Below are 26,196 nucleotides of genomic sequence, written 5' to 3'. Positions count from 1 at the left end.
AGGCAAAAATGCGTATTTTCAAGAAATGAAATGAGTGAAATTTTCAACAACATTTTATTTAATTGGAATATTAACAAATAACATCTTCAATTCATTTGTGATGCAAAGGTTGATGCGCTTTGCAAGATTCACGTAAATTCAATGTGATAACTCCACATTGCCGTCCGTTGCCCACGTGTTCAGACTTTAGGAAAACGCTGTACTTTGTTGTTGTTGTCCAGTTATGTCTGACTCTCCATGACCCTATGGAACCAAAGCATGTGAGGCTCTTCTGTCTTCCACTATCTCCCCAAGTCTGTCCAAGCTCATGTTCGTTGCTCCCACGTCATCTACTGCTACCTAAGCCATGTTGCCATTCTTTTGTTCAAGACTGTGGAGCATGAACAATATGGCCTCCCCATCAGTCCTTCCAAATCATAAGGCCTAGGTCCCTAATTCCAAATACTAGAGATTGAAATCTTTAGCTTTGCTATGGAATACACCAATCTTTAAGGCTTTTCTCATTGTTTTGTTCTTGTACTGGCCATCTTATGTAATATTGTGCTGTGGTTATTTAAAAAAAAACCACTATGTAGTCAGTTGGGATTTCCATTAACAATTTTTGCAGCAATTATATTTTTGACATTCTGCAGTTGGAGGATTTGGCTGTAAAAGGATTGTGAAGCCTGCTAGAATTTATTAACAAGAACTCAACTCAACAAAACAAATATCTACTAAAATCCTGTTAAAGGCAAGGCAATACGCTAAGTACTGTGGATACAAAGATTTTTTTTAAAAAATGACGCAGTCCCTTCTCATAAGTAATGGGTGTGGGAGATAAGTACACAAGTAATACAAACTGGACTCTGATACGTTAAGCAGAATAAGTAAGACAAAGAATTTGAAGAGGACATGAGAAATCAAAGAAGGCTATTCTTTCTTCAATTCAATGAATTTGGAAGTGTTTTCATTGAATAGTGTTATAATACAATTATTTATTTTGGGGTGATATATTCACTTTTCATGGTTCCAATTTACCAATTTAGACACTAATGTGGCCAGATTAATGATGGTTTAGCACCCATTCTTTTTTAAAATTACTTCTTTTCTTTCTACTTCTCTTCCTCCTTCCTGTACTTTCATATTCACCTTTGGTCCATTTATTTATCTGAATGCTTTTGCCATCATTTTTCCTCTTGTTATCTGACAATGGCAAATTACATCTTAAGAGTAACAATTTACTGGAAACTTTGGCTATTTCCTAAAGATTGAATTTAGCCCCATGATCTAGAACTTAGACTAAAACAGTTATGTAGTTAGTCTGGTTAATATGCCAACATATGGCCATAGTAAGGACCATTACCTCTGACTTACTTGACTTTCACTGTTCATGATTTTTCTATACTTCTGACTTGTATTTTCTTGCTTAATGATTCAGGATATGAATTTCAATTAAAATTGATTATTTATTCCCTACTATATTACATAATCCCTATAGTGATAAATATTTACTATAAATATAAAAAAACTGAAATATATAAATGAATATATAAACTGTTTATATTGTGTGTGTACATAAATGTTAAATAATGTATATTTAGATATGTGTCTATCTATATATAGTTATATCTATCTATACCAATGTACATGTCTATATCTACATAAGATTATAGATATACATATGTACAACACAAATATGTGTGTTATATATATGTATGTATACATAAATATGTGCATATACCTATATGTGTGTGTACATCTCATCCATGAAAGTCATGCTCTAGTATTTTCTTTTTTAAAAAAATTTTGACAATTAGAAATGTTGATAATTGTCCTCGTGATGATTTCTTCTAAGGACCAGACTAACTACCACTGGAGAGGTTAGTCAAATCACAATAATGCACGTAAAGCACTCTATATACATGTAAGTATATGTAAAAGTTAAAGCACTATATGGATGTTGGCTATTATGACTATTATCATTATTACTATTATCAGGAACATCATTATTATTTCCAAAAGAGGATAGTCATCAGATGTTGAATTCTCTTGGGCATAACTCATGAATACCATACACCAATAGGTAGAGAAGCTTCAGTTTATATGACCTACATTGTTGTACCCATACTAAAGAAATCACAGGTCTTTTAAATATAGAAGTAGATGTGTATTTTACATATGGCTAGCTATATCAATAGATAAATATGTCATTGCTCCCACAAGTCATACAAGACAAAAATAATAGAGTGTTAAGGTAAAAAAGAGATCTTCTTAGTCAACCAGTCCAACCTCTCCCTTAGCAGGAAATCCCCTGAACATAGTCCTTCAATCTGTACTAGAAATCTTCCTGGGCTACGAAACTCATTGTCCCCTGAGACAGCCTATTCTGTTAGAGAATTTTCCCTTATGTATCTATAGAATCTACCCCTCTACAGTCAAAACAAGGCTGATTCTTCTTCTGCATGATATCCATCATGTCCAGGCCATGTTTTCTCTTCTCCAGGACAAACATCCCCAGTTTCTTCAGGTGGTCTTTATGTGACATGCTTCTGAGACCCCTCATCATCTTGCCAGCCCTCCTCTGGACACACCTCCACTCATTCATGTTCTTCCTAAATATGTGATTCCAAACTGGACACAGAATTACTTGTAGACATCGACTAAGGGTCAATTAAAGCAAAACTAAGAACCTTAAAGCTCTATGTAAACATCAGATATTATTGTTGTTCTCATCAGAACATCCTCATTCTGGACATCATGCCTCCGTCTAACCGGGGTGGAGGGGTGGGAACCTGTGGCCTCAAGGCCACATGTGGCCCTCTAGGTCCTCAAGTAAGCTCCTTGAGAGCAGAGACTGGTTTTTTTTTTGGTATTTGGTTGGGTTTGTTTGGGTTTTCGGGAGGAAGAGGAAGGGGGTGTTTGCCTTTGTATTCTCAATGCTTAGCCCAGAGTCTGGCACATAGTAGGTACTTGATAAATCTGTGTTGCTTTGATTTGACTCTAGTGGGGAAAAACTTGTGTGGATTTCTATCAGTATACCTACTAAAACATATTTTGAATCTATCTCTCCTACTTGTTTTTGAACGGTGTTTTTTTTAACTAGATATGCTGGTTCGGAACACTGAACAGGGAACGAGGACACCAGGGGTCTAGCGCTTGCTCTCTTAATAACTTGCTGTGTGATTGGCACGTTACTTCTCTTCTCTGAGGCTGTTTACTTACTTGTAAAATAGTACTAATAATAATATCTCACATTTCCATAGTGCTTTAAGGTTTGGAAAGCACCTAATGAAGGGACTAGACTAGGGGATTTAGAATTTCTCTTTTAATGTTCTCTGATTCTAAATTCTCTTTTTGTTCAGAGAGACAGACAGACAGAGACAGACAGAGAGAGAGACAGAGAGAGAAAGAGGAGAGACAGAAACAGAGAGAAAGAGAGAGAGAGAAAGAGAGAGAGAGAGAGAGGAAGAGGGAGAGAAATGACTACCTTTCTATTCACCTATATTTACTTTGAGGTTCACAAGGCTTGGGAAATTATTCTCATTTATAGGTTATTCCATGGAATTTCATCTTCCCTCCTTGTTTCCTAGTTCCTAGGGAGTCGTGCTCTACTTTAGTAAATCCCAATTAGATTTCCTATTTTATTCCAGAAAGATCATGATCACGTTAGATTTTCCTCTTAAATTTATCTGCAATTTTTTTTCCAATCTGAACTACCCCACTATAAAATCTTTCTGTGATAGTGTTACTCAAGCAATTTCTAAATAACCAAAGACATAGCTCTTATAAATTGTTTTCCTATCCCCTGATTTGGGCACGAATATTTTAGTATTTATTTTTATTGTTTCAAATACAGCTTCCTCACTTTCCAGAATCTCTTTACCGTGGGCCATAAATCAAGTTTTTCACAGAATACTATTCTCCTGTTCACTTTTCCTGGGAGATGAAGCAAGGTTTGGTGTTTTTGTTTTGTTTTAAAGGGTCACACCAAGTGATAGGGTTAAGTAGTGTATTAAGATTTAACAATCAGATGAAGAACAAGAATAGACAGAGCTCACACTAAATAGTAAGGACCATGGAAGGAAATGAGGACGAGCAGAATAAAATTTTCACCTTCTGTTTAAGAAGAATTTTTTTCATGGGCCTGCCCAAGAAAATCCCCCAACTTACATGAAATGAGAGCTTTCCCCCCATTCCTAATCAGGAAACAAAACAGTAGAGCTTCTTTTGATCTGGCACCAACCCCCCCCCCCCATGAATGTTTTTACTCCCTCTGGGCAGGTGGCTAAGATAAAGGCTAGAGATAAAAGTTCAGGGGTTTCCTTTGGTTCCAAAACAAAAATCAAGCAACAAACCCCAGCAAACCAACAGGTTCTCATCAGCCTGGCTTCCTTCCCCTGACCCTGTTTTGTTGGGAAAACTGCTAATCTGCGGAAATAGCCACCCAGTCCTTGCTGTGCTGACTTATAATTTCTAACCAGTTCAAAATCAGGCTGGAAGGCCAAGTCACCAAGACCTCTTTGCAGGGTTGGGGAGGGGAAAGTACATGGAGGCTGGGGGATGGGGGCAGGCAAGGGGCTCAGACTGAAGGACAGATTCCAGTTAAATGACCCATGAAAACTCTTAACTACCAAAATATTTTCTAGAACCAATGAGATTCTTCTCAGCTCAAGTTAGATTTTTTTTAACTATTTGGCTCACCCAAACAAAAGAAGGCCTCAAGATCATGTGGTGCCCAGCATGTTTCAGAAGTTAATTTTCTTAAAAGAAGTTTCGTTTTCAGCATAATACATTTGATTATTAATCAACCATCAGTCAATTAATCAACAAGCATTTATTAAAGCACATATGTACCAAGCACTGCACTAGGCACTGGAAATACATATATCATGAATGAAACAATCCCTGGGCCCTAGGCCCCCTGTTACCTAAACCTTCACTCAGACTTTATAACCTCCTCTCACTTTAATCCTTCATGTGTATTTCAGGAAAACCTTGCCCTTCACTCCTGAGGGCTCCTCAGCTTGAAATTCTCTGATAACCTGACCCCTGGGGGGAGAGAGAGAGAGACAGAGAGAGAGACAGAGAGAGAGACAGAGACAGACAGAGAGAGACAGAGACAGAGAGACAGAGACACAGAGAATCTAGAGTCTTTTGAGGGCACTGGGTATGGATTATAAAGAAAATTTATAATGTAGAGATGCAAAGAGTGAGATGTTTGAAATCTTCATCCCATTTCCATACAGGGTCTTGGCAGCCCAAAGTGAACCTGATGTCCCTACTGAAAAAGCCTGTTCAACTAATCCATCAGCACCACATGCCTCCTTAACAAACATCCTCTGTTTTCTTCTTTCAAATGATTTGTGAAAAATGCTCAGAAATCCAAGCCTTTTTTTTTCTTTAACACATAGATGTACAGAGACTACCCAACAATGACTACTGGCTGGCTGTCAGTGACAGGAGCAACCAGGCGACTTGGCTCCCTCGGTCCTCAATCTAGGAGAACCAGCAGCTGAGCTTATGAGAATTGCCAGACTGACTACCATCTCAGTTAACACAATGTGTGCCAAGGTGAAAGGAGAGGCAGCTAATGATACCCCAAAATGAGGATCTTCTCTCTCTCTCTCTCTCTCTCTCTCTCTCTCTCTCTCTCTCTCTCTCTCTCACACACACACACACACACACACACACACACACCCCTCTTCCTATAGCATCAGAACACTCTCAAAAGCAGGAGAAGATACTCAGAAGCCTGAGATTGCAAAAAAGTCCCTCCACAGAGAGTGGGAGAAATAAATATTTCCTTTTCAAAAATGCCAGAAACCGAAATGGTTGTCTTAGTTCAATAGATTCAATGCTTATAAATGAATTATAAGAAAGCAAAACTCAAGAGAGGATAACAATATGTTCTGTTGTTCTAAGCAGAGACAATCGACGTATGCTTCAGGAGGGGAGGATGGGAGAAGAGGTTCTTAATGATGAAAGTCAGTATGATCATCAATCATTAAGCTTTCAGCTGTGTCATACTGAATTAAGGATCCTATAGTCCACTTTAGGTGAATGGTTGCTATGGGTAGGCACATTAAAAGGAAACACCTTACAAGCAGCCTATCCGTTGGAGAGAGTAGGGCTTAATGTCACCTGATTAAAAACTAACCTGGAGACAGGAGCAAAGCATGCTAGGCATGCCTATGGTATTTTCTCTGTCATCAGCATATCTGCAGGCCATTCTGGTGTTTTTCATTCAGGCCACAGTCCAATAAACTTCTTTTATCTAGGTACCTGATACACATCTCCTTCTCAGGCTAAGTGGCTTTGCCTGAAAAGCTCTCTTTGTGAAGAACAATTGATGTATTATATTTTAATATATATGGTGAGCGGAGATGTGTCACCATTGCCTCTAATAAATTAACAATCTCCCAGAGGTTTTAATTTGCAGGGAGGGGATTGGTATTGCCAGGATCATCACACCAGAGTGTCCTTTAGTCTACATAAACTATTCAACCATATTTAAAGACAGCGCAATTACATTCCAAATAAAACAAGTGGGAGCATTGTGAAGGAAGAGAATGGCCCCAAATGTTCCCCACCTCCCCCTTCCATCCCTCATGAGGCAGAATGTAAGCAAAAAAGCCAAAATTGGAGTGGGGCAGTGCCACAGAGAAATAAAAAGACAACCACAAAAAAAAGAGAGGCATGGGAACCAGTAGGACAATTTCTCTGGGCCTATCAATACCCCTCCAATATATACATACAAATGTACACAAGGTAAATTCAAGAATAATATGAATAACAGAGCATAAAAGAAAAAATGGCCTGGCTGCTCCAAATCCCATAACCCCTGTTGGAAGAAACCTGTAGCTTTGAATACTACTCTCTCACAGACCCGAGACCAAATTCAGAGAGTGGCTATTTAGTAAAAATATAATTGCAGGAAAGAGCAGGAGAGATAATAGCGTTCAATCACCTGGCTCCCAAAAGATTTAATCTTCTATTTTTCACGAGCTGAGTATAATTAGTCCAATAAAGCTTCAGGAAAAGATAAGCAGCAAGAAGTGGGAGCACAGGCAGGAGTATGACAGGTGAGGAAAAGAGGGGATGGGAATCAGGGAGTAGAAGACCCAAACGTGGGCAGGAACTTATCTGCAGGGTGTGCACACGCTGAACTATATGGGGCATCTATACTGTGTACCATCTGCTTATGACAAACTCTTTTCATGTAAAACTTATCATTGATCATGTGAGCTTTGAATAGCCTGGTACCCGTGTTGGTAAGCAAAATGGGCTCCTTAGCACTTAGTTCAACCAAGTGCCCTTGAATGGTTTGGCTTTTGTTCCCTTTGAGTAATTCAGTATATTTCATTGAGTCTTACTAAGTGCTAAGCCCCAGGCCCAAACTCCTATTAGGTGTAAAACCTATGTGGGTATGGATTGGCAACTAAGGTGGGGGCCAAGGTGGGGCTAACTCCAGGGAGGGCCTAGTTTACATGTCTGGGACAGCAGAGGCTTTTAGACCATGTGGGTTTAAGTCACCTCTTTGTGACAATTCTAGGTCACGTGGGTGAGTCGCATGTGTGACTCACCCCTGATGCTGAAAAAGATATCAAAACCAGGGGTTGGCCTGCTCTTCCTTGGAGCTCCTACCTACAGCAGTGGTGGCATATGACTCTGGGCCAGCCCTTTTTCTGAGCTCCCGGGCTGAACCTAGGTGTTGGTAACTATGAATCTATATTTGGTCTGTCTGTTGATGTTTGTAATTTGCTCTGAAGTTCAGTGTGCTGGTCTCTTCCCCGGTACTAAGTGAATGATATTTGTGTGCTGAATTAATTCACCTTGCTTTCCTTAGTTAAGCAGATCAAAAGAACCCATGCTGTTGGCAGCTTTCTGGGTGCTGGCTGTGGGTGGATCTTACACCCCCACAGAAGCTGCTAGCCGGATTGTTGAAACAGTCCCCTGGGTAACTGTCATCTCCTATATACTATGGACTGAGAAATAACCAGGAACACGTGAACTATAACTACCTGAAGCTATTTCCATCCCCAAAATCAGTGCACAAGCTAGTCAGTCACTGGTTCCCGATACCAAAGAACAGTGGCGCCTTTGCCAATATCAACGAGCTAATAAGATGCTGAGCCTTCTTTTTCCTGAGCCAATTAAAATGTTGTTAATATCAAGTTATCATACTCAAAATTCTGTACTAACATTAAGAGTAAAAAAATGCCAGGATGAAACATTATTTCAAAGGGACAAGGGACTATTCAGCATGGGATTTGGGATGGTCTGGCTATACCAAAGCTAAGAACCCTCTATTTGGTAAACTTGTCCATAATCTGTCCTAATTCCTTCCACAGAAAATATTAGTGGCTTTATCATCACCAGCAAAGACTTGGGAGAAGTCAAAGATCATTATGTAGTTGACTGTCTCAGTGACTATTTTGAAAAATATATTTCTTTCCTTATAAAATTCCAAATAGTTGTATAATTTAGTCAAATTGTTTCTCAGAACTTATTTTCCCTATTCAAACTCTATTATATGGTCTAGTTCTTTATGGATAAGGAATAAGCATGAAATAAGTCTTTACTTCCATCTACCTGTGAAGGACTTTAATGATTTAAAATATGAATAGAAAGATGCTCGTGTTGGAATCAACTCTAAGCAGAACCACAGGGATAGACATTCAAAGGCCAGAAGAAAGATAAACACTCAGCATATATGGAGTTCTCTGAAAGTTAAAAACACTTTACATTCATTAGCTCGTTTCAGCCTTGATGCAACCCTGTGGGGTAGATATTAGAGTTGTCATTATCCACATTTCACAGTTCGGGAACCTGGGGCTAAGTGAGGTTAAGTGATTTGCCCATGGCCTCCTAGGTAGGATTTGAATTCAAGTCTTCCTGACTCCAAGTCCAGTACTGGGTTCACTCTACCATGCTACTTTGCAGAGAAAATTCCAAAATTAGTTGTGAGTTACCACAAGAGTATAAGAATCACCCTAGTACTCAAACCATGTATACTTTAAATGAGGAACTTTCATGTCAGAAGCCCCAAATTCTCAAATGAGTCTGGGATCTCATCAATCCACATAGATAGATATCCCCTCCAACACAAAGATAACAACCTATCCAGACCTGCCCATTTAATGGAATAAATGCAGAATAAATGTACTTCTCAATGGGTGAGGAAGGACTGGAAAGAGGGAGGGAATTTGGAACTCAATTTTTAAATGAACTTTTAAAATAAATAATAGAACTATGTTTAAAAATAAAAATAAGAGAGAAAAAAATTAAAATGAAATCAAAATATATTAGCCATGGGATGACAGAAGGTAAACAACAGTCCAGATCCAATTTGTTTCCCAAATGGAAACAAATACCTAAAAGGGGTCCACACGTGCAACCTAAAGATACATGTCCTATCCTGATCCCTATGCCTATCTATTGTAGAGTTAGACTTTAATAATAAATTTATATATACATATATACACACGTGATATACATAATAGATATATATGATCTGAGATGCTGAAGGGATTCGTTTTAAGCCGTATCCCCTTATTTGTGTACACACACACACACACACACACACACACACACTTCAGGAATTTGTTTTCAATATCATTTTTTCCACCATGTCTAGTCCAATGTTTTGGGGTTGTTGGTTTTTTTTATTCCCTATTAAAGCGCCTCTCCTTCAAGCTTTTGGCCAAAAGATTTGTTATTCAGTCGTGTCCTACTCTTTGTAACCCCATTTGAGATTTTCTTGGCAAAGATACCAGAGTGGTTTACCATTTCCTTATCCAGCTCATTTGACAGAAGAAGAAACTGAGGCAAACAGGGTTAAGTGACTTGCCTGGGGTGATATAGCCAGTAAGTATCTAAGACTGGATTTGAACTACTCTCTTCCTGACTTTAGGCCAGGCACTCTATCCACTGAGCCACCTAGCTACCTTAGAAAAGGCTTAGAATAGCCTTTATCAAGGAAGAAAGCATGGCTTTAAGCCCCACAACACAACCTTATCTGCCACTAGGTGTTATTTCTGAATACTCCCCCTCCAACCCTCCCCCCACCCCTCCACCCCCGAATCTCAGGAGCATAGACCAGAGAAAAAGAGAAGAAAAAACCCAAGTGCTGGCTGAGTAGTTTGGGAAAGAGTAAATTTCTTTAAACTCTTTATCTACTTTCTGTTACCTGTCTCCTCAAGGGGATGCGCTTGGTCAGCTTGTGCACAGCTGGTTGGCTGCTGAAGTCCGGCTTCTTGGTAGTTGTCTTCATGCGACATAACACAACCGTCACCACCATACAGGCAATTAAGAATACCCCTATGCAGTAAATGGCTATCTCCAGGTACTCTGGGGAAGCTGTAATCTCCTTTTCTCTTACAGGTGCTAGATTGCAAATCACAGAGGGGGAATAAGCAGGCCACACAGTTAGAACATGGTACTGACATGGAAAAATGCAGCTAAAGGAATCACACCCAAAAAAAGTCTGTGCTTCTTAAAATAGACAGACTTAGAGAGACTTTAACACAAATTTACAAACATTCTGGGCCACTTGAGAACTCCTGAAATTTTCCCCTTTTCTACCATTTATTCATAATGAAGATGAACACTCATGGGTTTCCCATTTCACCGAGGGAGGCCCGGGTCATCTTCCTGTATAACTGCAGTAGATGATCTCCATAAATTCAATGCCTCTGAGTTACCCTGGATGAGTTACTGGGCCATATTTTCTGAGCAATTACTGTTTCTTACATTCACAGCACCATCAAACCACCACATTGCACACACACGTACACAAAGATTCTTCTGGCATGAGAGTGTCTAATGAATTGTTAAAAATAGAAATTCTAAAATTTGAACTATGCTCATTTTTGTGTTTAAGAGGTAGACAAAAGGCTTTGGTCTTGTATGTATTTGGACAGGATCTCTCAAAAGGAAAAACTGACAGATAATTTATTCCAGATGAATACAAGTATGTATGAAGTGAATAAATATTCATCTAGTTAAACTGGCCTAAAAAAAAGTTTTGAATTCCTAAATATAATCCAGAGTATTATCCAACTGAATAAACAAATAGAGTCAATATAAAGACTGAATCTTCTGCAATACACTTTCTATAAAATCCAGGAAAACATAAAAGTCTGGAATACTTTATCAATTGCTAGCTTGGATAAACTCCATTTAATGGGGGTAGAGAGAGGGAAGATGGCATCTTGATGTCAACGCAGTCTTTCTCTTTAAAGAAAGGACATTAAAAGTTGATTCTTTATATGCATAGGCACATATGAGTTTGGTTTTTTTTTACTACTTCTTCACATAATATATATATTTATATCTATAATAGATATTTATATAATGTTTTATATAGTTATATATATTCTATATAATATTTTTTATATATTTATATTATATATATATTTAAATATAATTATATTTAAAGGTCATATTATGTCTGCTCCCTCCATTAAAAATTTGGCATTCCAGGGCAATCACTGGTCAAACTACAAGCAGAGTATTCCCAAGTAGAGTTTGTCCTATACCTCCTTCTTAGTTAATATTATACCATAGTCAAGCAGATCAGTTAAGAAAGGACATTTAATGCATTGCAGAACACAAGCACTGCATGAAAAAGCAAGCTCAAATTAGCAGTGTCTCACTGTGTAGAGGCAAATGTTTACACTATAGATTCACAATGAGAGAAAATAGATGCAACGGAATTATTTAATAAATTTTAATCAGGAAAAAAACCCAGCCTACAAGATAAGACAGAACTCTCAACAGCCAGCACATAACTCAACCATCAATTCATTTGCTGTATGTAAAATAAACATGCAGCTAGGTAACCTTTATGTAATAATAAGAAATTAATAAACTAGAAGAGTACGTCAGGAGCTAGCAAACCATAGACTGTACAGTTTTTTTCAAAAAAGAAATACCAAGGCAGGTGCAATTGAGCAAACAGTGATTATCAAGAAAGTTTGACTAGGATAGAGACGTACTTAGATTAAATATTCAGACAGGCAACAATTTTTAGGCAATAAAGCATAATTGATGTTGATTTCTCTGCAGGGTAGAAATAACATCAATCCCAAGATGGCAAGAACATGCTTTGCAGTAAAAGCAAATTAAGGATTCATTTTATTAAAACATGCACTGAGCCGATTCCCAAAGGTAGGTAACACACTGCTTCTGTACGCCCTCTGCAAAGAGGCCTTTTTCCACAGGGAACCTCAAAATATACAGGTTTTGTTTCAATGAAGAGGTTAAACAAAAAAAACCAATTCAAAGCCACTTAAAGAGATTAGGAGTTACAGGGAAATTTCCCTGAAAATGAGAAAAAATGATTTTAAATTTTTCAAAGTTATTTCTACTTCCTCCTTAAGGGAAAGAGGGGTGTGTGTGTGTGTGTGTGTGTGTGTGTGTAGAATTTAAACACTGACTTGATAGCTCACTAGATGCATAGAAAATTATTTCTTTCAGATTTCAAGTATGAAATTTACTTGATCAGAAACATGATGGTGTGTTTGCAAGAAAATCATTGAGGCAACTTTCTCATCTCCAATCAAAAAAAATATATGTATATGTGTGTACATATATATGTATATACATATGTACATATATACACATTTTTTTCCTAAAGTGTTCATCATTATGAAGGAATAAAAAGGGCCATTTCTGAGACAGAAGCCGTGTTAATTTTGTAGCAATCAACCAAGAAAAGAGGAAAAACCACTGAAAGAGAGAGAGAGAGCAGTATATACCTGGCAGAACTGTCAACCATGCAGAGTGAAAGGATATCCCAATAGAATTACCCGCCAAGCACGTATACTCCCCAGCATCCTCAAAAGTTACATTCCGAATATAGAGAACCTCAATCTCTTTGTCCGTGGTGTTAACACCGGCGGCCTAGAAAACAAGGGAAGCAAGAAAAAGTCTAGACAACATAGGGATGATTGTAGAAGGGGTTATGGAACCGCAAGGCACTGGCTGCCCCTCTGTCTTCAGTGGGGGCTTGGTCACCAGGAGATTCCGACTCGACCCCATCCACAAAGCCCGCAACCAAAAGGTGAAGATGTTTACCGAGAGATCCCAGCTCACCTCCAAGAGTAATCACCAAACAACCGTCACCAAACCTAACCTCACCACCTAAACATGCATGCAATCAAATGACATGGAAAAATCAACCCACAAAGGTTCTTTTTTTCTTTTTTTTTTTCTCATTTTTGAGCAGGGTACTTTTAGAGCAGTGTCAGTCCCCAAAGCCAGGCTTACTTGTGGTTCTCCTGACTGCAGTTCCTCATTGTGAAAAGAGAAGTTCGGATAGAGGGATGGATTTGGAGGCAGGAAGACCCGAGTTTGAAATCTACCTCAGACACTTCTTAGCGAGGTGACCCTACACAAGTCACTTAAGTTCCTGAGCTGCTCTTACCTCGTCTGTAAAATAAGGAATAATGCTGTCTATGTCACTTGCCTCTCACGGCTATTGTGAGGATTAGATGAAATGATGTATGTGTGGTGCTTTGCAAACCTTAAACTCTATATAAATACCAGTTATTGCTATTATTATTAATGGTAAAAATGACATGTATTGTGGAGTGAAATATGACAAAGTAGAGCCTCTGAGGCATCTACAGGGTTCCACAAAAAGCCTAAAAATGCATCTCTAAGTTCAGTTTCTCCTTTGAAATTTCCCACAGTTACATGACGCTGAAATCTTCTATCATCATATATATTTAAGCTAGAAGGTGATTTAAAGGTCATCTAATCCAACCTCCTCATTTTGCAGATGAGGCAAACAAGGCACACAAAGGTCAAGTGACTTGCCCAAGTAGGTTAATCCAATACTTGAAACTGTCTTGAGACTAACTAAACATACAGAAACAAATCCCAAAGGAGTAAGTCATGCATATCAAGCATCTAAGCAAATCTGTATGTATCATTTGACAAACTACAGTCATGTGATTATAAAACTGTCTCTCTAAGGTTGAGATTGCAGAGAAGTCAGTTGTGATTATTTGTCTGTGCGGAAGCCTTAGATTCAAGAACTACTCGGATGCATTTTTAAATCTCAATATGAGTGTGGTGTCAATGATGGGGAAAATGCAGCATCAATATGATTGACCAGAAATAACATCTTCCAATTGGGGGGTGATGAGAGTGGGGAGCATAATCTTTCGAAAAAATTATTTCAAACAAATTGAACATTGTGGGTATTTTTCCATGGCTGCTGGCATGATCCCAGTTGCATCACCAAAGGAGGATTATTGTAAATGTACCAAGGCCACAAGAGTTATCCTATAAGCTGCCTGCAGTCTCCCAAAGCACCAATTCTCTTCTACATCCAGCTTTCTTTAAAAAACAGTGTTACCTTGTTTATTTGGCAGAACAGTGAGCCAGGCAGACTGGTTGGCCTCCCCTATATAATTGGAGACCTTACAAATATATTCTCCAGCGTCCGCCTCAGTCACATTGTACAGAGTCAGCACTTCTGCATTGGAACTATTAATCCCCGAATGCTAGAATAGACCAATAACACAGGAGAACATTGTAACTACAGTCCAGAAAGGACTTAACTCTCTCTATGGTCCCACCACCAACAGTCCATTATCAAACTTCGTCATTTAGCCTAAACACCAATGTCCAAAAGGCTGTGGTTTTGAGAAAGAACATAATAAGGTAATTGTTAAAAGGGGAAAGGGGAAGGGGAGAGAGAGACATCTAAACAAGTCCTCGAACTGAATCGGTTTTAGATGCCAGGCGTAATGTTCCACCAGCTTTGCTCCCTCTTGGTGTTGCTGGCTGAACAATTCTCATCAGTAGAAACTTTTCTCTAAAGAATCTCCCAGTCCAAAGAAGAGATGAAAAAAAAAAGTACCTCATTCCCTTCTTTGCCAAGATGGGGGCATACGGTATCAAGCATGACATATACTGACAGATGCCATTGTTGTATCGATTACTTTCATTGAATTACCTTTTTTATTTCATTCTTTTTCAAACATGATGGCTCAACGAGCAGGAAAGGGTGATGGGATATATTTGGAAATTAATGTGTGGTCAAACAAAAGCCGTCAATAAAAATTTTTAAAACTAATCTGCCTGAAGTTCTCTTGAAAGATTATGCTTTGGAATAACAGTCAGTAGGTACAACCTGGTATTCAACAAATCAACAAACATTTGTGAAGAGCCTACTGTGTGCAAGATCGGTACCAGACATGGGAGATACCCTTGACCAGTTGATCAAACGATCTGCATTTGTACAAATGACCTACAGTGTCATGTTTCCTCCCTGTGAAGAGATCTATCTATCCATGATGATGTTGCTTCTAAAATGAGGCCTTTGCAGTAATTTGACATTATACATAAGGAATACATAAGGAATACGGTGTTCACAGAAATTTCATCTAATACAATCTAGTGCACTAATAAGAATAACATTTCTAGGCCATCATTTGGAATACCCTGGGATTAAAAGAAAGAAGATTAAAGAATAAGGAAAAACCTAGATTTTCTAAAAGATGACATATAATTAACAGGGATTTAATTCTAATTTCAAAACTCTATTAATAAACATGCGCAGTCATCAATGTTTTAATTATACTTAATTCCGAGTGGTCAAAGATCTAATGTTCTCTTAGGCTAAAGAGTAAATTAGACTACGTATCTATCTGCAAGACCGCTAAGACTATCATATTTCCAGGTAAGTGTGGTAGATATTGGCAGATTCAGAATGTTCTCACCTTCAGAACTTTAAGGTAGGGTAATCCATCCGGCCCATATTTACTGCCATTCTTTTCCACATGTTTGATCCATTGAATGTGGGGCTGGGCATCACTGTAGACTTTGCAGACAAACTCCACATCACCCCCAACCACTGTAGAAGCATTTGCTGGCAGTCCCGCTTGGAGGATGGGCCGGTGGGGAGATCGTTCTAAAAGAGGAAGAGCAAAAAGAGGGGGTGGGGTGGGGGAAGTAGGGTTAAGGGAAAGAAAGAGAAGAAAAAAAGAGAGGGAGAAAAGATGCATAAATAAGCTATGTTGCCAAAAAGCTATTAGTGAACTTGTGCCAGAGGCCTCTAAAGCCTGTTGGCTGACTCCTCAGAAATAACACCACAGACAAACGTATAACAAAAACGACACTTCAAAGGAGACCACTGGAGCAATGCACTTGTGTAAAGAATACCCATTTAGAAAATGGGTGAAAAAAAAAACCCTGTTAAAACTCAAGTTTGCAAGATCATAGGATGAGGTACACACCACCTAATGAGCCTGGGAAAGGGTTTTCTTTTGACATTTTGACAGAGAAATTGTGATTTCTTTTCTTTTAGTCCGTTTAGTCCAGGGCCAGAAATCATGAATATGCATGGCGGCAACTCATCAAATAACTCACACCCTGAATTTAAACCTAACACGCTGGACATCAGTTGAGACAAAATGAATACTAAGAATGGTATTTCCAAAGACAGTGTTACATTATATATTTATAAAGTGGAAAATAAGTTTCTAAGAAGTGTGACAACCACAATAGTCAAAATCTCAAATCCTCCTAGGTCCTTCCAATATATCCCCTCCCTCATTAATTCACTACAATTCATACTCACCATGGAATTTATTTCTGACTTCAAGGTTAAAATGCAAGGGACAAGGAGAAATCCTCCAGTGTCTTATAAGTGACACCAAAGCCAGAAGTACTGCCAGTGTTTTGTTTTTCTTGAAGGATGCCTGCCTGAGTGGCACATCAGTGACCTTACATTCCTCACTCCTTCCTCTTGTTCCAAGGGAAAGGGTCTTCCAAAAGGAAGACTAGTTTCAGAAAATTCCCTCAAAATTGAAAAATTCCTGTACAGCCCTCAATGATTCCAAATATTTTTCTTCATTTGCTTATCCTAAGGAACCAAATGACTGAGTATAGAGATGTTCACAAAATTAGATATTACACTAGACCCATCTATATTTATAGTACTGGGAACTACCAGTACAAATGTCCCACATCCCTATGTCCTGCCACTGACTGGTCTGGCAATTTATCCATTCATATACCCTATCCCAAACAAATTTTGTTGTTGTTCAGTTGTTTCAGTAGTATCTGACTCTGTGACCTCATTTGGAGTTTTCTTAGCAAAGAAACTGGACTGGTTTGCCATTTGCTTCTCTGTTTCATTTTACAGATGAGGAAGCTGAGGCAAACAGGGTGAAGTGATTTACCCAGGGTCACACAACTAGTGAGTGTCTGAAACCAGATTTGAACTCAGGAAGATAAATCCTCCTCACACCAGGCCCAGTCACAAACATGTTATTTAAATGTAAAATTGTCATCACAGAAACACACAGAACCACGCTCTCTTTCCCTCTCCACTGTAGGTACCAATATCTCTACCTTCCACCTACCTGATTAAAAAATTGGCAAAGGAAAATGAAGAAACCAAGGATGTTACGATATAGCAAGACTATCCCGATGCACTGGTTTAGAAATAGTTATTATTTAATATTAACTACTAAATATTAATATTTACTAATAGTTAAATCTTTAATGCACTGAACCTTTTCATGTTAGGAGCATCAGCAATAAACTATCATTTAACAGGATTTTTTTACAAGAGCCAAACCATGTGTAAATGAGTTTTTATTACATAAGTCTACTGTTGACCTCTAAGAACTAAAAATCAGGAGCTAATGATTACATTCAGCCATCTTTCATTTAAGGATCTCAAACCACTTTGCCAATGTGAAATGTAATTACAGAGATCTCAAAGCACCAAAAAGGTATTCGATTTGTCGAATCTCTGTTGATTCTCAGATTTAGAGTATTTGAGAAAATGTACACAGCAAAGTTTATAATCCCTTTGAAAAATCACCAAAAATATGCTTGTTTTAGATTGTAAGCTCTCAAAGAAACCATCATGACATTACTGGTCTTGCATAGCGCCCAGCACAGGCACATGCAAATGATCACTCAGTAAATGCCTGGCAAGTAGGACAATGATCCGTGCATCTTAAAACCTTGGCATCTGTGGAGAATTAAGCTCTTTCATCACTCATACATGAAGTCTTGTAGAATCCTTGGCTAGCCATCCTGCCTAGGTGGTAATGATAGAGTTAATCCTCCCTGTTTATTGCTCCTTCTGAGGTTCCCCCCCTCACCCCATGACCAAGAGTTTCAGTTGACATGAATTATGAAGATGTCCTCTGCAAGACAAAAAAATTGCCCCCTGGCTGGATACCCATACTTCTCCTTTCACAAAGTACGCTCTTTCATGCCTGTCAAATATTAAATCATTTCCGTCCCTATGGGCTCCATTCACATGTGAACCAGTGATCCAGAGCTGAAGGATGCCTGCCTATCAGGTCATTTACTCCATGCTCCTGAAAGTGTTGGGGCAGGTGGGGTGGTTGGTTTCATTTCTCTCCCTTTTTTTTTAAGCTAAGTGTTTTAAGTACAGTGAACCTAAATATTTGTTCTTGGGAGCAAAGGCGCTAGAAAAGCTTAAATATTCTGAGCCAGATCAACTGAATTTCAAATCAAGTACCCTTTCTTCAACATGCTCGTTTCCAATAAATTATTTCACAAGCAAACATTGTGAGTGTAAGAGCAAATAATGATGCTCGGTGAACAATGAGATCTTTCATACAGTCCAATATATCTGGCATGCTCCTAACATCTACTGGGAATTTAGTCACTAAAACAGTACTGACAGGTCACTACAAAGCAGCAGCCTTATTTTACTTAGAGTAAACATGCTTGGGTTGTAGCTATTAAGCTATTTCACTACTACACAGGCTATTTTTAAAAACTCAGGAATGGTTCAATATTATTTCATATGTGAATTACAGCATACCAAATATATTATCCCTTAAAGGCTTTAATTCACTTTTCAAACATTTCTCACCTTATACAAAATAATATCTAATCCTCCTCCCCCAACACACACACACACACACACACACACACACACACACACACACACACACACACACCCTTTCTCACTTTGGGTACAAAAACTGCAAGCATGATCTCTCTTTAATAGAAACCTTACACCATCTCCCCAAACTTATTACAGCTGCCTTCAGTATAAAATGAAACCTTAGAGAATGTTATTTAAAATGTTTTTTAAAAGTCAGTAGGCCTCATGTTTCATTTCTCCACATCAGGCTTTGATTTCCTTTGCAACCTTATTCTCTGCCCTTAAACAAGTCAGAGAATGAGGTCTGAAACATCTTGGAACTGGGCCTAGTATGCCAGCTTCAGCAGAGAAACGTGTTTCGTTTCTCTCAATCTACCTTCCAGTAATGTCTGTCAAACTCTTCCTCCTCTGAGAAACAGGTTCATGATTTGGATAACTAGGCTTTTTTTTTTTTAATGCCTGTTCTAGATTCTGAAGATCTGGGAAGAAAGACTCCCCTACTGCTTAATAATTCTACTGAGCAATTAAGTTGGGTTGCCTGCTCACGTGGGCCACTGGATGAGACCTTAATGAGAGCTTCCATGGCTAATTCCAGCACCTAGCACAGTGCCCTGAATTCATGGTGCCTAATAAATGTAATGATGATAATGAGTCATCACTGGTGTTAATAACATCTTGGATGAAAGGTACTATAGTAGTCAAAAAAAGGGGAGGGGGTAGATTCAAACGAATAAATCACTCAACATTTATTGAGTTCCAGGCACTGAAGATGCAAAGAAAACAAATGAAATAGTCCCTGCCCTCTAAGAACTCATATTTTATATGGATCAATTGCTCCTTGATAATAATAATAATAATAAAATAAAATAAAATAAAATAAAAAAATAAAAATAATAATAATAACAATAATCCTTGATAAAAGATTAAGTCCAGAGTGACTGCTGGTTCAACACTAGTTTTTCTACTTAATAACAAAATTGCTATTCTACATTTTTTTTAATTTTAGTTTCAACTAGCTACAAAAATAATTTACTATTAAATTTAATTTTTTTAAAGAGGGGCCTGGAAGAAAACATCCAAAATAAAAAATCAGAGATACTAGGCAATTGGCTCACCTATGACTTAAAAGTTTAAAAAAAATTGATGTTCAAAAATCAGTTGCAAGTGAACTGCATCTGGGCATGAAAACAGTGAGTGTATATACCTTTAAAATCATGACTCCTGAGTCACTCCTGGGAATTCCAAGTTAAGATCAACAATCAAGAGAACTCCAAAAGTGGTAGGCAGCTATCACTAATTGGAGGGTTGGCTGTACTACGGGAATGAAGCTCAAGTCAAACTGTAGCAGACATAGGTTGAAGATATGAAAGGCTCACTCCTGAGAATGTGGTTTTCTGGGCATTTTGTTTTAGCTGTCAGGAACTTTCATTTTAAGTGAGGGGAGAGCATCTGAAGAGAAAAGTTAAGTATTGTCACTGAATGCCATAATCAAATTTAAACAGTGCAGATGGGGAAAACCAACATTGTCTGTTTCATGCCAATGAGTAATTATTGAGAGAGAAAATACTGGAATAACAAAGAAGACATCTTTATGAACTGACCATTGGAATTGTCTCACATTCCATTCCCACTCTGTACATAATAATATGATTGCCATAATATGTTAAAAGGTCACCCAGTGTACACCACAGCAAGGTTGCTTAATGGCTTCAAGGTCAGTAAACACCATACTGCATCCCCGGGACCAGAAGAATAAGGGGGTTCTTAAATTACACCTATAAATTAATCCAGCTCTGGGTAACTAGCTTCCCAGTATACACAGGGTGCCACAGTATTTCTAAAAAGTTAAGCTGTGTTTGTTGGGAAAGAACATTTCAAAAGCTGTGTCCCTGTGACAGAGAAATACTTAGGGCCACTAATCGCATTGAGTTCCCTACATTGATTTGGAAACAGACAAGCTTAATGCTATCAATCATCCATTCATTTCAATGAGCATGTGTTACATTTCCTGCTTGATCCTGAAATTAAAATCAAAATTTAATTACAGTTCTCTCGAAATGGCAGTTTCTTAGCAACTAAAAGAAGATGGAGAGAAAAGAACATTTCAAGATCGGAGGATAAGTGAAAACAACCTGGATTTTTTTTTTAAGGCTCCACCTAGTTTTCTCTAAAGAGTAGGTGGCAGTTGTTTTTGTTGCAGAAAAAGGGCACTAACCCAGTTAGAATTAAGCCCAGCCATTAGGAGAAGGGCTAACAAAGCACTTTGAAGTTTTAAGGAGGCCAATAACCTGCTAAATACCTCATGCTAATTACAATTAGTAGAATGAGTTCATTGCCTTTTCAAGGTTCCGCCTCATGTGCTTAAAGTGGACAAGCACAGGCTTTTCAGCCTTTCTACCTAAGTGGGACATACTGGGTTCTGGACAAGAAATTTGGGAGCATGGCGGGGCGGGGGGCGGGGACAAGAAGAAGAAATAGGAACAGAAAGGAAAAAAATACGGAGGCTTCCAAAAGGTTCAAGGCACACTATGTCATTATAATAATGAGAAAATGCACCTCTCTCCCTTTCCTTCCTTGCAGAGGTGGGGCACCATGGGTATGGAACACTGCACGTACCACCCCAGAATAAATGGATATCCCACTTAGCTTTCCTGAACTGCTTTGCTGAACCCAGACTCAACCTTCTCTTTAATCCTTTTACAAGGGATGGCTCAGTGAGTTGAGGAAGAAGAGTAATATATTCAGAAATGAAGACAATGTAAAACCAAAAGATATTAATAGTTTTTTTTTTTCAAAGGAAGATCCATGGGCTACTAAACAGCCACCACCTGTATATTTATTTTGGACCAGATCATCTGGTTCTATTTTTTTTTTTTGAGGCAATCAGAGTTAAGCATCTTGCCTACAGTCACACAGCTAGTAAGTATCTGAGTCTGAATTTGAACTCAGGTCCTCCTGACTCTAGGGCAGGTGCTCTACCTTCCACCCCTTGGTTCTACATTTGAACTGTGAATTTCTACCCCAAAGGCTAGGCCATCCAAATACAACCAAAAGAAAACAGTTGTTTCTGTGGAGAAGTTTGTTCATGTGGTCCTCTGTCCTACCAGTTCTGGATTTTAATTTCTAGCTCCCTCCTTTTTTTTAATCCTTTGCTCAAATATTGTCACCTCATTTCCAAAAGCTTGATACTTTCCAACATACTCCTTAATATATACATCCTCAGCAGGGAGAGCAAAGTCTAAGAAGCCCAAGTTAAGGATTCAAGTTTGGTTGCGGGTGGGAGGGGAGAAAGGCAGAAAGGGCATGGGCTGATTTTTTTCCCCTGAAAACTAAAGCCTCCAGCCCCAAAGTAACCAAATGACTTCAAGGGGCTGCACCACATGAAATGCTAGAAGGAAAACACCACTAATCCTTTTGTGCCGGTTCAATGATGTGCAAAAGCAAAGTGACATAGTGATGGTGTCTCCAGGAGACTGGAAAGAACTAAGCAGGTATAGGCAAAGAGCCTCTCCAAATTATCGTCATAAACGATATTCTTTGGTGGGGATTAAGTAGCTTCTACCAGTTGTGTGTCTGTTTGGTTTTTCTTGTGTGAACCATGGAAGGACTACATGTTATTTATACCACAAAGGGTCAAAATGCCCCAAACCTATCATCCTTTCCCATCCTTCTTTATTTTGTTTTGATATTTTAAAAAAAAATGATATAAAATGAATGCTTGTAGAGCTCTTGATGACCTTCAAGTCTTGCCTGGTTTATACTGAATGTCACCTTTCTTTTCTTTCATTAAAAAGAAAAATCAAAAAAAAGAAAAAAGAAAAATCAATGCAAGGACCACCTGAAGTTTCATTCAGCAAAAGCAGAAAATATAGAATTCCTTGAACCTTCCCCACAGCCAAACGTTGCCGTCTAGGTTCGTTTACTAAACAAGGGTTTTACTCCTCTCTGATGCAAAGCCTTTGCCCACGTTCATTCTCCTGCTGTTGACGTCCTTCAGGTTCAACTCTGATGTAAAAGTCAGACATCACTCTGCCCACCTTCCTCTCGAGGAGGGAACCACTGGTAAACACAGCTGAGAGAGAACAAGAATGCCCTGGTAACTCAGGAGGCTACAGCTCACCATGCCACCTGCTTCTAAAATGAAACATTTTTGAGGAAAGTGGAATTATGGGGTTTGCACAGTTGTTCCATCCAAGGGAGGGAGAGGCAGAAGGCTGAAAAGCCAACATTTACTTGAATCTAAATACACCCCAAGTTACAAGATGAAAAGTTTTATTTTTTCTTTAAAACAATTTGTAAAGAAGAGGCTTAAAACCAAACCACAGAGGCGCCACCGGTCATACCCAGCATCATACAACATGAATGTTTTTTTGTATTCAATTCTCTGCTTTCAATACAAGGGAATGACTAATATTCTCAGCACAGCCTATTATTAACTGCCACCCTGTGCATTTCATCACTTTCCCCACTGCAAAAGCTACTTTGCTTAAGGAAGACTGGAATGTCTGTCACACTAATCTCTCAGATAACTTGCTTTATCCCTGATATGGCATATGCATAGGTAAAAGCTTTAAGCACATCTGAGCAAACAAGAAATGCCTCCTTTTGGTGAGAGGTGGGGGAAGGAGGAAGTAGAAAGAACAATAGAAAGCTTTTTAAGAAAATGATTGAAATTAAAAGCAGGGTAAGAACTTGCAACCCCCTTCCCACCCTCCATCATTGTGTGTGTGTGTGTTTTTCCTGAAGCCAAAACCTGAACCTGAAAACAGACTCTTCTTTTTGTTCTAAAATCACCTCACTCCCCATGAAATCTCCAAGGAAGAATTTGGAGTTTGAAACTTTAGTGTTGTCCCTGAGTCTCCTTCTTCCTTATTGCTACTATCCAGTCAGTAACTTAGTCTTTCTCTAGGAATAGCATTAGAGGTCTGAGGCTCAAGTATTTCTAACTTATTAAATAAAAAGCTTCAGGGACGGCAGAGTTAAGAATCCTGCCTTCCATCTTCAGGAACTGTGAGGAGACCAAGTCAGACTGGGGAAATTCCAGTCCTTTACAAAGTCCTGCTGATTCTATCCATCCCTTCCCTCTGTCCCCACTGCCACCAGCCTAAAAGATCCAGTCTCCCTTTACCATTCACTTGTGATATTGCGGTAATCTCACAGTAAGCTTTCCTATCTCCACTCACCATCTCTCCGTTGCTTGATGATAAACTCCATGAGGGAAGGCATCATGTTTGATCAGAATTTTCAGTCTTCCCTAGCCCACAACATCCAGCTTTCTACAACTTACGTGCATAAATGTTTAGTTAAGTGAACTGAAAGTCAAGCTGCAAGATATTCACTAGAAAATCTAAAGATGATGACTTAAGTGAGCCTTCTTTGCTGAACTTTCTGGACCTGACTGTATTGTACTGGGCCAGTCAGTCATCTCCCTTATATCCATGCTACATTTAATGATACACATAGCTGGAGTTTCTATTGACACTGTTGCTGTCAATGTTGTTTTTGTTCTTTTTTTCAGAAAATGAAGCAATTATTAAAGGAACCATATTTATCTCCTTGCCACGTCAAACTTGAGAGTGTCTCCTCAAATCATGTGTAGGGGTACTGAACTTTAAAAAAAAATTTTTTTTAAGGTAGTGGTGGGAAACCAATTCTGAGACAGCGTGCATGCCTGAATAAAAGTTATTTATCACTCCCAAAAGATCAACATATTCCTTCATGAGGCTCTGGGCTTTGGTGAGAGCTTGGGGGCCACAGTGGCAGGAGAAAAGTCTGATTTATTGATGCAGGCACATCTTTTGGATACAAAGGATTCCTACAGACTTCAGTGGCAGTGAGAAGTCTGGAGAAGTCTGACAATGAACCATGACTCACTACCGCCTTGCCCATTCTCTCTGCATTGAGAAGCACAGTATTGAGCTTCTCGTATAAGGACAACCTGGATTTAAGTCATGAGCAAGTTGAATCTTACTTGCTTGACCTGTAAAATGGGGAGAATAATATTTTCAATTCTAGTGAAAGGAAAGTATTTTATAGTGAGCACCAAAGTAGCAAATTGGACCCATTTATCGTTAAGGCTCTGCCTTGATTGGTTGTTTCTCTCTACCCCTACATAAGAGCTCAGTCGTTGAAGCTACTACCACACTGCATCCTGTCCCCTAGCATCTCTTCTGTGGCATCAAGGTAAACAAATTAGAAGACAGCCTGAAGGCTAAATCGAGTTTTCTGTGAAATACCTACCACATATTTTACAATGGTCCTGAAAAAAAAGTAATTATGTCAATAGAAACTATAAACAGTAGCATGTTTCTACCATGCCCTGTGTTCTACAGGGGGTTGGTTCAATGCCTTCATAGAAACTCTTTTGATTATAAAAGTGAGAGCATTAACCGAAACATTGAGTGTGAATGTAGCTATAGAACTTGTGACAGACAGCAGATCTTATGCTAGAAAGAGACAAGGTTTTTTTTAGACTAGAAGCCTGAAATAGAAATACCTGGTTATTCAACAAATCTGATGAGCATTTATGAAGCCCTTCACCCTCACCCCACCCCCTTTACTTGAAAATTTGAGGGTCCTATACAAAATAAATACATGGCCCATCCCATGAGACATCTACGTCCCATAGTGGATAGAGCACTGGACCTGGAGTCAGGAAGACTGAGTTCAAATCTACTCTCAGATTTGTGTGACCTTGAATAAATTCACTTCACTTTTGCCAGCCTCAGTTTTCCCATCCATAAAATTACAGACTTAATAATATCATCTACCTCCCAGGCTTGTTCTGAGGATCAAACAAAATATTATTTGTAAAGCACTTTGCAAAACCTAAAGCATCATGTAAAATTACCCATCAATCCCACGATTTTACAGTCCTGATGAGGAACTTATTCTAGATTGCCTGGTTACAACTATCACTCTTTTTTTTTCACACTATGAGACAGGAGTCCCCAACAAGTCAACCTCTACTTTATTTTTTTACCAATATATACGCTGTGACTCTCTAGTTAGTTTTTTTAATGTATTTGAAATGCTTAACTATAAAATTATTCTCTTCAACAGCTAAAATCACATAATCATGTTGATTATTAGTCAAAAGGAAAATAAAAAGCTATGCCCTGGGGCAGTGCCACGATGGATAGCAGGGCAAGAACCCACTCCTTCATCCCAAGCGACCAAGCAGGAAGGATCCAACTTCTGACAAATTCTGTATTCACCCAACCCATCGATTAACTAATAACACTGGGATTCCTTCACTTACTTAAACAAACACAATTTTGACCCCAGTCCAAAAAGAAATCCAAAGTTCCCATTTGAAA

General features: G+C 38.7%; 1 protein-coding gene across 9 annotated transcripts in view; it reads right to left on the bottom strand.

Moving 5' to 3' along the window:
- FGFR2 (fibroblast growth factor receptor 2) overlaps positions 1–26,196 on the bottom strand; it is a 117,093-nt gene that overhangs the window by 29,052 nt on the left and 61,845 nt on the right. For 3 of the 9 annotated variants that reach the window (XM_036735151.1, XM_036735155.1, XM_036735157.1), the window contains 3 exons: positions 15,717–15,907; positions 14,348–14,495; positions 10,163–10,365 (listed from right to left, as the gene is read on the bottom strand). In XM_036735151.1, the coding sequence (XP_036591046.1) occupies positions 10,163–10,365; positions 14,348–14,495; positions 15,717–15,907 (542 nt within the window). Of the gene's footprint in view, positions 1–10,162; positions 10,366–12,740; positions 12,886–14,347; positions 14,496–15,716; positions 15,908–26,196 lie in introns of all 9 variants that reach the window. The other 6 variants (XM_036735152.1, XM_036735156.1, XM_036735158.1 and 3 more) reach the window with 3 other exon arrangements.

Source organism: Trichosurus vulpecula, chromosome 8 (assembly GCF_011100635.1).
Source record: "Trichosurus vulpecula isolate mTriVul1 chromosome 8, mTriVul1.pri, whole genome shotgun sequence".
NCBI lineage: Eukaryota > Metazoa > Chordata > Mammalia > Diprotodontia > Phalangeridae > Trichosurus > Trichosurus vulpecula.
Note: the sequence above shows the minus strand (reverse complement) of the source record. Positions and strands in the feature narration are given on the sequence as shown.